We start from the raw sequence: 14,761 nt of genomic DNA, 5'->3' as shown, positions 1-14,761 counted from the left end.
ATGAGCTGGGACAGGCTGCGCCTGCCCCAGAGGTTCCCCTCAATCGTCGATGGGCAAGAGCCCCACCATGTCCTCATGCGCGTGTCTGGCGGCGCGACATGGCTGTGGCCCGTGGAGGTGATGTTCAACGGCGAGGGGCAGATGTTCCTTCATAGCCGCTGGAGGCGCTTTGCCCGCTCGCACGCCATCGACGTCGGGCACTTTATCGTCTTCAAGTACGACGGGAACAACGAGTTCAGTGTCAAGGTCTTCGACGAAACCATGTGTCTAGGGGCGGCGCGTCTTGGAGGCCATCCAGGGCCCTGGCCCGGTCTTATGTAGATACAAAACACTAATTACATGTTAAATAGCTCACGTATTTGGCCGTTGTTGGGAAAACTCTAGAAAAAGGCCGACCTTCGCGAAGGGCAGACAACTCGTTGCGCGCGCGACAAGTGGCGCGCTGTGGTGCCAGAAAATCCCTGGGAAGTGGTCTCCCTGCTCGACACGTGTCGCAAGGAGAAGCAAAGTGGGGATGAGGGAGGAGAGAGAAGGCAGAGGGGGCTGCGTTTTTCCCTTTTTTTCTAGATTCGGTTTTTCAAAATGAAATATCTTGAGAACCGTAAGTCCAAATGACGAATCGTTTTCACTTTTGAGATCCTCTCGTCGAGATCTTCAAAACTAGATCCCATGTTGGTAGGTTTCGAGATACTTTTTTTCGTACTTCCTATACTACTATGGTTGTACTCGTCTTGCGTATCTAACCGTACTCGTGCATGAACCGATAAGTACTTCTCTTTTGAAGGTATTTAGTGCATTTTTCCCTTTACTCGTGTGAGCAATCGTATCCGTATCTCGTTCGTGTGCGCGAGTGTACTCGTCTTATGTGGACGACCGTACTCGTACTCGCTCGTGTAGGCGATCGTATTTACTCGTGTGCGCGATCGCATCTGTCTCGTGTGAACGACGGCACTCGTACTCGTTCGTGTGCGCGACTGTACCTGTCTTATGTGGACGATTGTACCTGTACTCGCTCGTGTAGGCGACTGTACTTACTCATGTGCGCGTCTGTACTTGTCTCGGGTGAGCGACTGTACATGTACTCGTTCGTGTGTGCGCGACTGTACCTGCACTCGTCCGTGTGCGTGACTGTACTCGTGTGGTATACGTAATTGTACTCGTGTGTTGCATATAACTGTACTCGCGTGTGATTCCCAACTGTACCTATGTTTTGCTACTTGTACTCGTACGTAAGAGCAAAGTACAGGTAACAAGAAAAAGCAACTAGTATAACGTCTGATATTGGTGTGAGCTAGCTAGCAAGTGCATCGGCGTTGCCGATACGAGGCGAATTTTGCATGCAGGCGGGCGAACGAGCACGGACGTACGCGCGGACCTGGTACTCGTGCATGCAGGCGGGTGTACGCACGGACATACGCGCGGACTTGGTCGACGTGACGGCTCCTGGCTCACCACGTGTCACGCGCGGGATGGCTTCTCCGGGCTGGGCTGACCTTCGCGAAGGTTTCCCTTTAGGTAGTGGTACCCCCGTTGTTGGCTTAGTTTGCCTCATCTGGCCCATCCTACAAAAGTTGGGACGCATTGTAGAGCCGCTCTATAAGCAATTTGGCTCATCCTTTTTTTCTTGTCACGCTCCGCCACTGCATGTGTCGCCGCCGCTACCACTCCGACGAGGAGAACTAGACGATGCCAAGACGAAGACCATGTGCCGCCACCATCTACTATGTTTTTTTTACTTAAGTTTCGATTTGCTTGAAGCAAATCTGCCACTATAAATGCAACAATAAAGAAAACGAATAAAATATTATTTAGCCAGCTCCAGATCGAATGGTCTGGACCAGCCGAACAGCCTGACGCATCCAGTCCACACGATTTGGGTCGGCGAGCTGAAGATAGGCCAAAAGAAACGCTGCTTAGTAGCGGGATGGATAGAAAACGTGGTAGTAGGCCGTGAGGGCATGCATGCGGTGGGCAGAACCGGTAGCGTACATGGGTTGGTGACGAAGATGGTAGTGGGCCGGTGATAGAAGAAGCGGCTGTAGCTACAGCCCGCTTGAAAAGAGAGTTTTCATGCTACATCTACAGGATCATGTTTACGTAATGGGACTTACGGGCTGAGCTGGCATCACCCGATGCATTCCCACTCCTAAAATCACGGAAGGGGAGAAAGCTGAACTAACAGGTGGTTAACACATTCTCCCGTAGGCCATTTACGTAGAAGTTAGTCCGTAAGTCTAGCATTTTTGTTTCCTAATAATCAATTCGAATTAGTGCACTGATGCGCGCGCATTGTATCGCTCCTGCTGATGAGTCCCGGGTGATCTTCCAAGCAAAACTGCAATCGCATCTCAAATCTAGATCAATCATGTTCCCACCCACCGTGAGAGTTCTTTTATGCGTAATGTATGATAGTATTATGCTGTCAGTATGATACGCCACCAGGGATCGACGGCTCGGCAGCTAATACAGCCAAAGAACTCATACTACATCTCTTTCTTTTTCGAATCACCATGCATCATTGAATGGCAGATGGAATCCCGGTAGGAACCGGTGATCTTGGCGTGCTCCGGCAGCTCCGCTCCAAGCAAAACTGCAATCGCATCCCGGCCTTGTCGAAAACTCGAACGCGATTCTGGGCTGGCCATGGATCCGGACACGGAGGTCGACTTCGACTTCTCGCCGTTCCTCGTGCGCTACAAGAGCGGGCGCGTCCACCGCCTCATGGGCTCCTCCAGAGCCAGCGCCGGCGTGGACGCCTCCACCGGCATCACCTGCAAGGATGTCCTCATTGAAAACAGTATTATGGTAGGGTAAAGGATCGTGTCACTAAGGATCACGTCCGTGTCATATATATATAGTCATCAGGGTAGGTACATGGCTTAGAGTACAAGGCATATCCTGCCTAATATACAACAGACTAAATCTGATCATATCATAACAGATTGATCAACTACCAACTATATAATACATGTCAGATACGTTGTCTATCAGCCTCCCTCAATCACAACCGGTTGCAGCAGGTTGAGATTGCGTCGACATGCTTCAAACGCTGGCAAGGATAGTGGTTTTGTGAATATGTCCGCCACTTGATCCTTTGAGGAAATGAATTTAATCTGAAGTTGCTTCCGAGCTACTCTTTCTCTCACAAAATGAAAATCAACTTCAATATGTTTAGTGCGTGCATGGAATACCGGATTGCTAGATAAATATGTTGCACCGATATTATCACACCATAAGATGGGTACTTGCTCCTGAGACACACCAAGCTCTTTAAGAAGAGACTGTACCCAAATGACTTCAGCTGTTGCATTTGCCACTGCTTTATACTCTGACTCAGTACTAGAGCGTGATACAGAGAGCTTGCTTGCGCGCATTCCGAGGCGATCAGATTACCACCATAAAAAAAGGAATATCCCCCGTGGATCGCCGATCATCAACATTCCCAGCCCAATCAGCATCGCAGAATGCGGACAAGAGAGAGTCGGAGGTACGCCGAAGAGTCGGACCATGAGACACGATAAACTTAATGAACCGAAGAATGCGCTTGACAGCTGCCCAATGTGAGTCACGAGGAGTATGCAAGAATTGACAGACTTTGTTGACAGCAAAGGAGATGTCTGGACGGGTCAGTGTAAGATACTGAAGACCTCCAACAATACTGCGGTAACGAGTGGCATCATCAGAAGAAAGAAGAATACCATCATGAGCAGAGAGCTTATCAACAACAGTCATAGGTGTAGACACCGGGGCACAGTGAAGCATGTTGGCACGCTGAAGGATATCCATGGCATATTTCTTCTGAGCAAGAATCGGACCACCGAGAGGGTTGATGATGAACCTCGATACCAAGGAAATAGTGGAGTGCACCAAGGTCCTTAACGGCAAACTCAGAACGCATCCGAAGAATCAATCCGTCAATGGCCGTAGGCGAGGAACCGATCACAATAATATCATCAACATAGACCAAGAGAAACATGGTGATATCAGCTCTAGACAAGTATAAACAGAGATGTATCAGCGAGAGAGGCGCGAAAACCAAGGGAGCCAAGGACGGTGCTAAGGCGAGCATGCCACGCCCCGGGAGCTTGCTTAAGGCCATAGATAGCTTTCTGCAAATAACATAAATGAGAGGGACGAGTAGGATCCTCGAAACCTGGAGGCTGTCGCATGAACACCTCCTCCTCAAGAACTCCATTAAGGAATGCATTCTGAATATCAAGCTGTCGCAAATGCCACCCTCGAGACACTGCAAGAGATAACAGAAGACGAATGGTGGTCGGTTTAACCACGGGACTGAAGGTGTCCTCATAGTCTTGTCCATAGCGCTGTCGAAACCCCTTTGCAACAAGACGGGCCTTATACCTTTCAATAGTGCCATCGGAATTTTTCTTGATTTTAAACACCCACTTAGAATCAATCACATTAACACCGGGAGGGGAAGGGACAAGTTTGCATGTACCATTCTTGAGCAGCGCAGCATATTCGCAGTCCATAGCAGATTTCCAATGAGAGGAGCCAAGAGCATCACGAAGTGTACGAGGCTCGGACTCGGCAGCTTCAGCTCGCATGTGCAATGCACGTTGCCATCCAGGCGACGGTGCCATCCGAGCGCTTTTTGGGCTGCCGAATTCCTCGTTGTAAACGAGTGACAGGGCCATGTGGTGCAGGCTCCGGGATGGACGGTGCGGGAGCAGGGGCCAACGGCCCAACTGACATGGGCGCAGTGTCATGCGCGGGCGAGTCGAAGGAGAGATCCAGGCGACGCGGTGCGATGGGCGGAGAGGCACGGGCCGACGTAGGGAAGCCCGAGTCGGAGGGCACTCCAGCGCCAGGAGTGGGTGGGTCGGGCAAGCCGGAAGAGAGAGCGCCCGGTGCAGCCGGCAGGACCCGACCCAAGCATGGCCCGGCACACTCGACGAGGAGCGATCGACGTGATTGTCATGCAGCGGGGACATTGAAGTGTGACCAACAGGAACCTCTTCGTCCAATAATTCCAAGCGAGCACCTCGCCCAAGCACTCGCACCATGATTAGGTAACAACAAAGGACTATGTGCAACATCAACAAATTGGCCGAAGTTAGGAAGAGAATGATTCGGAGGATCTTGTGAAGTGGTGGGTAGTTGTGAAAAGGGAAAATTGTCTTCATCAAAGACAACATCGCGAGAGATGTAGACACGGTTAGTAGGCACATGGAGGCATTTGTAACCTTTGTGTAAGGAGCTATAACCAAGGAACACACACTTTTTCGAACGAAACTCGAGTTTTCGATTGTTGTATGGGCGAAGATGAGGCCAACAAGCACATCCAAACACACGGAAAAAGGTATAATCCGGTGTTTCGCCAAGGAGACGTTCCAGGGGAGTTTGCATGTTAATGACACGGCTAGGGAGTCTATTAATGAGAAAACAAGCTGTGGAGAAGGCATCACTCCAAAATCGAAAAGGAACAGAGGCATGCGCAAGAAGAGTAAGTCCAGTTTCGACAAGATGTCTATGTTTGCGTTCAGCAGTGCCATTCTGTTGGTGCGTGTGAGGGCATGAAACTCGATGGGTGATGCCAATGTCACTAAAGAACTTGTTAAGTTTGATATACTCGCCTCCCCAATCAGTTTGGACATGCACAATTTTCTTATTCAGAAGGCGTTCAACATGGCGTTGGAACTGAAGAAAAATATCAAAGACATCATTCTTTCTTTTAAGGAGATACTGATGTCTACGGGAGCTTCTATTCTTGTAGACAGTGTTGGGCCTCCAAGAGCAGAGGTTTGTAGAACAGCAGCAAGTTTCCCTTAAGTGGATTACCCAAGGTTTATCGAACTCAGGGAGGAAGAGGTCAAAGATATCCCTCTCATGCAACCCCGCAACCACAAAGCAAGAAGTCTCTTGTGTCCCCAACACACCTAATAGGTGCACTAGTTCGGCGAAGAGATAGTGAAATACAGGTGGTATGAATAAGTAGTAGCAACGGCACCGTAACAGTTGCTTTGCCCAGGACAGTAAACAAGCAGTAGTAACGCAGCAGTAGTAACGCAGAAAAACAGTAAACAAGCAGCGATAGCAGTATTTAGGAACAAGGCCTAGGGAATAGACTTTCACTAGTGGACACTCTCAACATTGATCACATAACAAACAGTATAAATGCATACTCTACACTCTTGTTGGATGATGAACACATTGCATAGGATTACACGAACCCTCAATGCCGGAGTTAACAAGCTCCACAATAATGCTCATATTTTAGTAACCTTTAGTGTAAGATAGATCAAAAGACTAAACCAAGTACTAGCATAGCATGCACACTCGTCACCTTCACGCATATGTAGGAGGAATAGATCACATCAATATTATCATAGCAATAGTTAACTTCGCAATCTACAAGAGATCATGATCATAGCATAAACCAAGTACTAACACGGTGCACACACTGTCACCTTTGCACACGTGCAGGAGGAATAGAACTACTTTAATAACTTTGCTAGAGTAGCACATAGATAAATTGTGATACAAACACATTGCAATCATAAATAGATATAAATAAGCACCTCACTATGCCATTCAACAGTGAATAAGTATTCTGTGAAATATAGCCTAAGAGACCCACACGGTGCACACACTCGTCACCTTTACACACGTGGGACAAGGAGTCTCCGGAGATCACATAGGTAAAACTCACTTGACTAGCATAGTGACATCTAGATTACAAGCATCATCATATGAATCTCAATCATGTAAGGCAGCTCATGAGATTATTGTATTGAAGCACATAGGAGAGAGATGAACCACATAGCTACCGGTACAGCCCCGAGCCTCGATGGAGAACTACTCCCTCCTCATGGGAGCAGCAGCGGTGATGAAGATGGCGGTGGAGATGGCAGCGGTGTCGATGGAGAAGCCTTCCGGGGCACTTCCTCGCTCCGGCAGGGTGCCGGAACAGAGACTCCTGTCCCCCAGATCTTGGCTTCGCGATGGCGGCGGCTCTGGAAGGTTTTCCGTATCGTGGTTTTTCGCATCAGGGGTTTCGCGACGGAGGCTTTATATAGGCGAAGAGGCGGCGCAGGAGGGTCGAAGGGGTGGCCACACCATATGGCGGCACGGCCAGGGCCTGGGCCGCGCCGGCCTATGGTCTGGGGGCCCAGTGCCCCCCCCCTCTGGTCCTTCTCGTGTGTTCTGGATGCTTCCGGTGAAAATAGGAACCTGGGTCTTGATTTCGTCCGATTCCGAGAATATTTCGTTACTAGGATTTCTGAAACCAAAAACAGCAGAAAACAGGAACTGGCACTTCGGCATCTTGTTAATAGGTTAGTTTCAGAAAATGCACGAATATGACATAAAGTGTGCATAAAACATGTAGGTATCATCAATAATATGGCATAGAACATAAGAAATTATCGATACGTCGGAGACGTATCAAGCATCCCCAAGCTTAGTTCTGCTCGTCCCGAGCAGGTAAAATGATAACAAAGATAATTTCGAAGTGATATGCCATCATAACCTTGATCATACTATTTGTAAACATATGTAGTGGATGCAGCGATCAAAACAATGGTAATGACATGAGTAAACAAGTGAATCATATAGCAAAGACTTTTCATGAATAGTACTTCAAGACAAGTATTAATAAGTCTTGCATAAAAGTTAACTCATAAAGCAATAAATCAAAGTAAAGGCATTGAAGCAACACAAAGGAAGATTAAGTTTCAGCGGTTGCTTTCAACTTGTAACATGTATATCTCATGGATAATTGTCAACATAGAGTAATATAACAAGTACAATATGCAAGTATGTAGGAATCAATGCACAGTTCACACAAGCGTTTGCTTCTTGAGGTGGAGGGAAATAGGTGAACTGACTCAACATAAAAGTAAAAAGAATGGTCCTTCAAAGAGGAAAGCATCGATTGCTATATTTGTGCTAGAGCTTTTATTTTGAAAACATGAAACAATTTTGTCAACGGTAGTAATAAAGCATATGAGTTATGTACATTATATCTTACAAGTTGCAAGTCTCATGCATAGTATACTAATAGTGCCCGCACCTTGTCCTAATTAACTTGGACTACCGGATCTTTGCAATGCACATGTTTTGACCAAGTGTCACAATGGGGTACCTCCATGCCGCCTGTACAAAGGTCTAAGGAGAAAGCTCGCATTTTGGATTTCTCGCTTTTGATTATTCTCAACTTAGACATCCATACCGGGACAACATGGACAATAGATAATGGACTCCTCTTTAATGCATAAGCATGTGGCAACAATTATTATTCTCATATGAGATTGAGGATATATGTCCAAACTGAAACATCCACCATGAATCATGGCTTTAGTTAGCGGCCCAAAGTTCTTCTCTAACAATATGCATGCTCCAACCATGAAGGTGGTAGATCTCTCTTGCTTCAGATAAGACGGACATGCATAGCAACTCACATGATATCCAACAAAGAATAGTTGATGGCGTCCCCACAAACATGGTTATCGCACAACAAGCAACTTAATAAGAGATAAAGTGCATAAGTACATATTCAATACCACAATAGTTTTTAAGCTATTTGTCCCATGAGCTATATATTGCAAAGGTGAATGATGGAATTTTAAAGGTAGCACTCAAGCAATTTACTTTGGAATGGCGGATAAATACCATGTAGTAGGTAGGTATGGTGGACACAAATGGCATAGTAGTTGGCTCAAGGATTTTGGATGCATGAGAAGTATTCCCTCTCGATACAAGGCTTAGGCTAGCAAGGTTATTTGAAACAAACACAAGGATGAACCGGTGCAGAAAAACTCACATAAAAGACATATTGTAAACATTATAAGACTCTACACCGTCTTCCTTGTTGTTCAAAACTCAATACTAGAAATTATCTAAACTTTAGAGAGACCAATTATGCAAACCAAATTTTAGCAAGCTCTATGTATTTCTTCATTAATAGATGCAAAGCATATGATGCAAGAGCTTAAACATGAGCACAACAATTGCCAAGTATCACATTATCCAAGACATTATAGCAATTTACTACATGCATCATTTTCCAATTCCAACCATATAACAAATTAACGAAGAAGAAACTTCGCCATGAAAATTAAAAGCTAAGAACACATGTGTTCATATGAACCAGCGGAGCGTGTCTCTCTCCCACACAAGAATTTATTCAAACAAAAACAAAAACAAAAGCACACAGACGCTCCAAGTAAAGCACATAAGATGTGACCGAATAAAAATATAGTTTCAAGAGAAGGAACCTGATAATTTATCGATGAAGAAGGGGATGCCTTGGGCATCCCCAAGCTTAGACACTTGAGTCTTCTTGATATATGCAGGGATGAACCACCGGGGCATCCCCAAGCTTAGACTTTTCACTCTTCTTGATCGTAGTATATCATCCTCCTCTCTTGACCCTTGAAAACTTCCTCCACACCAAACTCGAAACAACTCATTAGAGGGTTAGTGGACAATAAAAATTAACATGTTCAGAGGTGACACAATCATTCTTAACACTTCTGGACATTGCATAAAGCTACTGGACATTAATGGATCAAAGAAATTCATCCAACATAGCAAAAGAGGCAATGCGAAATAAAAGGCAGAATCTGTCAAAACAGAACAGTCCGTAAAGATGGATTTTATTAGGCCACCAGACTTGCTCAAATGAAAATGCTCAAATTGAATGAAAGTTGCGTACATATCTGAGGATCACTCACGTAAATTGGCATAATTTTCTGAGTTACCTACAGAGAATTAGACCCAGATTCGTGACAGCAAAGAAATCTGTTTCTGCGCAGTAATCCAAATCTAGTACTTACTTTACTATCAAAGACTTTACTTGGCACAACAAAACACAAAACTAAGATAAGGAGAGGTTGCTACAGTAGTAAACAACTTCCAAGACACAAATATAAAACAAAGTACTGTAGCAAAATAACACATGGGTTATCTCCCAAGAAGTTCTTTCTTTTTAGCCATTAAGATGGGCTCAGCAGTTTTAATGATGCACTCGCAAGAAATAGTATTTGAAGCAAAAGAGAGCATCAAGAGGCAAATTCAAAACACATTTAAGTCTAACATGCTTCCTATGCATAGGAATCTTGTAAATAAACAAGTTCATGAAGAGCAAAGTAACAAGCATAGGAAGATAAAACAAGTGTAGCTTCAAAAATTTCAGCACATAGAGAGGCATTTTAGTAACATGAAAATTTCTACAACCATATTTTCCTCTCTCATAATAACTTTCAGTAGCAACATGAGCAAACTCAACAATATAACTATCACATAAAGCATTCTTATCATGAGTCTCATGCATAAAATTATTACTCTCCACATAAGCATAATCAATTTTATTAGTTGTAGTGGGAGCAAATTCAACAAAGTAGCTATCATTATTATTCTCATCAAGTGTAGGAGGCATAGTATAATCACAACAAAATTTACTCTCCATAGTAGGTGGCGCCAAAAGACCACTATCATTATAATCATCAGAAATAGGAGGCAAAGTATCATCAAAGAAAATTTTCTCCTCAATGCTTGGGGGACTAAAAAGATCATGAAAACCAGCTTCCCCAAGCTTAGAACTTTCTTCATTATTATCAACAATGGTGTTCAAAGCGTTCATACTAATATTACTACCAGCATGCAAATAAGATTTCATAGGTTTTTTAATTTTCGCATCAAACAATCCATGTTTTAAATCAGGGAATAGAATAAGAAGCTCACTCTTGTACATTATGCCAAACTAGTGTAAACAAGAAACAACAAGATGCAATTGCAGGATCTAAAGGAAATAGCTTCGAGCACACACACAACGGCGCCGGAAAAATACTTTACCTGAGACCGTAGTATGAGAGCCTTTTTACCTTTCCTCCCCGGCAACGGCGCCAGAAAAGTGCTTGATGTCTACGGGAGCTTCTATTCTTGTAGACAGTGTTGGGCCTCCAAGAGCAGAGGTTTGTAGAACAGCAGCAAGTTTCCCTTAAGTGGATTACCCAAGGTTTATCGAACTCGGGGAGGAAGAGGTCAAAGATATCCCTCTCATGCAACCCCGCAACCACAAAGCAAGAAGTCTCTTGTGTCCCCAACACACCTAATAGGTGCACTAGTTCGGCGAAGAGATAGTGAAATACAGGTGGTATGAATAAGTAGTAACAACGGCACCAGAAAAGTGCTTTGCCCAGGACAGTAAACAAGCAGTAGTAACGCAGCAGTAGTAACGCAGTAAAACGGTAAACAAGCAGCGATAGCAGTATTTAGGAACAAGGCCTAGGGAATAGACTTTCACTAGTGGACACTCTCAACATTGATCACATAACAGAACAGATAAATGCATACTCTACACTCTTGTTGGATGATGAACACATTGCATAGGATTACACGAACCCTCAATGCCGGAGTTAACAAGCTCCACAATAATGCTCATATTTTAGTAACCTTTAGTGTAAGATAGATCAAAAGACTAAACCAAGTACTAGCATAGCATGCACACTGTCACCTTCACGCATATGTAGGAGGAATAGATCACATCAATATTATCATAGCAATAGTTAACTTCGCAATCTACAAGAGATCATGATCATAGCATAAACCAAGTACTAACACGGTGCACACACTGTCACCTTTGCACACGTGCAGGAGGAATAGAACTACTTTAATAACTTTGCTAGAGTAGCACATAGATAAATTGTGATACAAACACATTGCAATCATAAATAGATATAAATAAGCACCTCACTATGCCATTCAACGGTGAATAAGTATTCCGTGAAATATAGCCTAAGAGACCCACACGGTGCACACACTCGTCACCTTTACACACGTGGGACAAGGAGTCTCCGGAGATCACATAGGTAAAACTCACTTGACTAGCATAGTGACATCTAGATTACAAGCATCATCATATGAATCTCAATCATGTAAGGCAGCTCATGAGATTATTGTATTGAAGCACATAGGAGAGAGATGAACCACATAGCTACCGGTACAGCCCCGAGCCTCGATGGAGAACTACTCCGATCCCTCCTCATGGGAGCAGCAGCGGTGATGAAGATGGCGGTGGAGATGGCAGCGGTGTCGATGGAGAAGCCTTCCGGGGGCACTTCCCCGCTCCGGCAGGGTGTCGGAACAGAGACTCCTGTCCCCCAGATCTTGGCTTCGCGATGGCGGCGGCTCTGGAAGGTTTTCCGTATCGTGGTTTTTCGCATCAGGGGTTTCGCGACGGAGGCTTTATATAGGCGAAGAGGCGGCGCAGGAGGGTCGAAGGGGTGGCCACACCATATGGCGGCGCGGCCGGGGCCCGGGCCGCGCCGGCCTATGGTCCGGGGGCCCGATGCCCCCCTCCGGTCCTTCCCGGGTGTTCTGGATGCTTCCGGTGAAAATAGGAACCCGGGTCTTGATTTCGTCCGATTCCGAGAATATTTCGTTACTAGGATTTCTGAAACCAAAAACAGCGTAAAACAGGAACTGGCACTTCGGCATCTTGTTAATAGGTTAGTTCCAGAAAATGCACGAATATGACATAAAGTGTGCATAAAACATGTAGGTATCATCAATAATATGGCATAGAACATAAGAAATTATCGATACGTCGGAGACGTATCAGATACAACCATGTAAAACGACTATAACCATCGATGAAACTGACATAAAAAGTGTGTCCACTAGCAGAAGGTTGGGCAGGACCCCAAACATCAGAATATATTATCTCAAGGGGAGAAGAAATCACACGACTAGAAAGGGAAAAAGGTAATTGGTGACTTTTTCCTTGCTGGCATGCATCACAAACTCCATTATTGTGCAAACTAGATGAAGGAAGCTGGCGATGGTGTAAAATATGCTGAACTATGGGTGTTGCTGGATGCCCAAGGCGACAGTGCCACTTGTCACGGGACACCCTTATTCCGCTGAAGACTTGTTTCAGAGACGACTCATCAAGACGGTAAAGACCACCATGGCACCGACCACTAAGCAGAATTGCCCTCGTGTCTCGATCCTTAACAAGGAAAAAAATGGGGTGAAATTCAATGAACACTTTGTTGTCTATGGTGAATCGACGAACAAAAAGGAGACTACGAGTGACAGATGGTACATGCAATATACCCTTAAGATGTAAAGAATGTGATGATGAAGTTGGAATTTGAGAATGGCCAATATGATGAATGTGCATACCATGTCCGTTTGCCGCATGCACCTGATCAGTGCCATTGTAGTTCTCCTTCACCGTGAGCTTGTCAAGGTGGTTGGTGAGGTGATCGGTGGCTCCGGTGTCCATGTACCAGCCGGAGTCGACGGAGTATGAGCTCGTTTGGCCAGGGGTAGTTGCTGCAGCAACCTGGCGCTCCATGTACCGGCCGTCGTTGTCGACGCCGAGGTAGTCCTGCTTGAAGCGCTTGAAGCAGCTGGAAGCCTTGTGACCGGGCTTGTCACAGATCTGACAGACCGGACGATTGCCACTTCCACCGCCTGAGCGTGCGCCACGGTCAGAAGAGAAGCCGCGGTCACCACCGTAGTTGCCGCGGTCACCACCGCGATCAGCGCGGTCACCACCGCGGTCGCCCTGGCCAGGACGAGAACCGCCGCCAGAAGTGTAGCCCTGCCCAGCTGGTTTGGTGATGTAGACCGGCCGGGGCAGGTTTCGCGGGTCAGGCCCCGAGCGATAGTCGGGGCGGAAGGGTGGTGACGGCTTGCCGCCACCATTGCGGTAGGAGGCGTTGGCGGAGAAGTCACCGTGGCCACCATGAAGGGTCGACTTCCGCCTCGCGATGCGCTGCTCCGTGCTGAGCAGCTGCGAGAACAGATCACGGAGTGGGATCGGCGTGGTGCGGGCGGAGACAACCTCCACCAGGGCATCGAAATCCTCGTCGAGGCCATTGAGTATGCAGGAGATGAGCTCTTCAGGTCGCAGAGGCTGGCCAATAGAGGTTAGTGTATCGGAAAGCGATTTAATTTTATTGAAGTAGACTGTCACCGAGGAGTCCAGCTTCTTCACTTCGTCGATCTGCCGACGGAGCTGCATGTACCGCGCAGATGACTGCGACGAAAAACTCGACGCGAGGGTAGTCCAGGCGTCCAGGGAGTTGTTGGCGAAGAGGATCATACCCTGGACCGCCTCAGTGGACGTGGAGATGATCGCGGACAGAATCGCCGCGTCCTGCTGGTGCCAGGCGGTGAAGGCAGGGTTGGGGATGTGGCGAGGCTTGAGTGCCTCGTCCTTGGCCGGCGTCGGATTGAATGCTGGGTTGTCGATGAACTGCGGCGGGCAGGGAAAAGTGCCGTCGATGAAGCCGGTGAGCAGATGGCTGCGGAGTATGGGCGCCACCTGCGCTCTCCAGTAGAGGTAGTTGTCGGTGCCGAGACGCGTCGTGATGAGCGGCGCGAAGTTGAAGGGCGCCTGCATCGCGCCTGTTGATGAAGACGACGACGCGTTGCCGAAGAGGAGCGTCGGGTGACCCAGCATGGATCCTCCGGTGCCGCTGAGAACCGATCCAGAGGAAGCTTCGCTCTGAGCGGGAGAAGACATGGTGGAACGCAGATGTAGATGCGATCAGGATTGAGCCTTGAGCTCTGATACCATGAAAACAGTATTATGGTAGGCTAAAGGATCGTGTCACTAAGGATCACGTCCGTGTCATATATATATATATAGTCATCGGGTAGGTACATGGCTTAGAGTACAAGGCATATCCTGCCTAATATACTACAGACTAAATCTGATCATATCATAACAGATTGATCAACTACCAACTATATAATACATGTTAGATACGTTGTCTATCAC

General features: G+C 46.5%; 1 protein-coding gene across 1 annotated transcript in view; it reads left to right on the top strand.

Moving 5' to 3' along the window:
* Positions 1-14,761, top strand: part of LOC124647090 (probable carboxylesterase 13) — a 15,696-nt gene continuing 935 nt past the window's right edge. The window contains exons 1-2 of the mRNA XM_047187078.1: positions 1-246; positions 2,545-2,786. Coding sequence (XP_047043034.1) covers positions 1-246; positions 2,545-2,786 — 488 coding nt within the window. The remainder of the gene's footprint in view (positions 247-2,544; positions 2,787-14,761) is intronic.

The sequence above is a fragment of the Lolium rigidum genome, chromosome 4 (genome assembly GCF_022539505.1).
Source record: "Lolium rigidum isolate FL_2022 chromosome 4, APGP_CSIRO_Lrig_0.1, whole genome shotgun sequence".
Taxonomy (NCBI): domain Eukaryota; kingdom Viridiplantae; phylum Streptophyta; class Magnoliopsida; order Poales; family Poaceae; genus Lolium; species Lolium rigidum.
The sequence above is the reverse complement of the archived record's forward strand: the minus strand, read 5'-3'. Positions and strand labels throughout refer to the sequence as shown.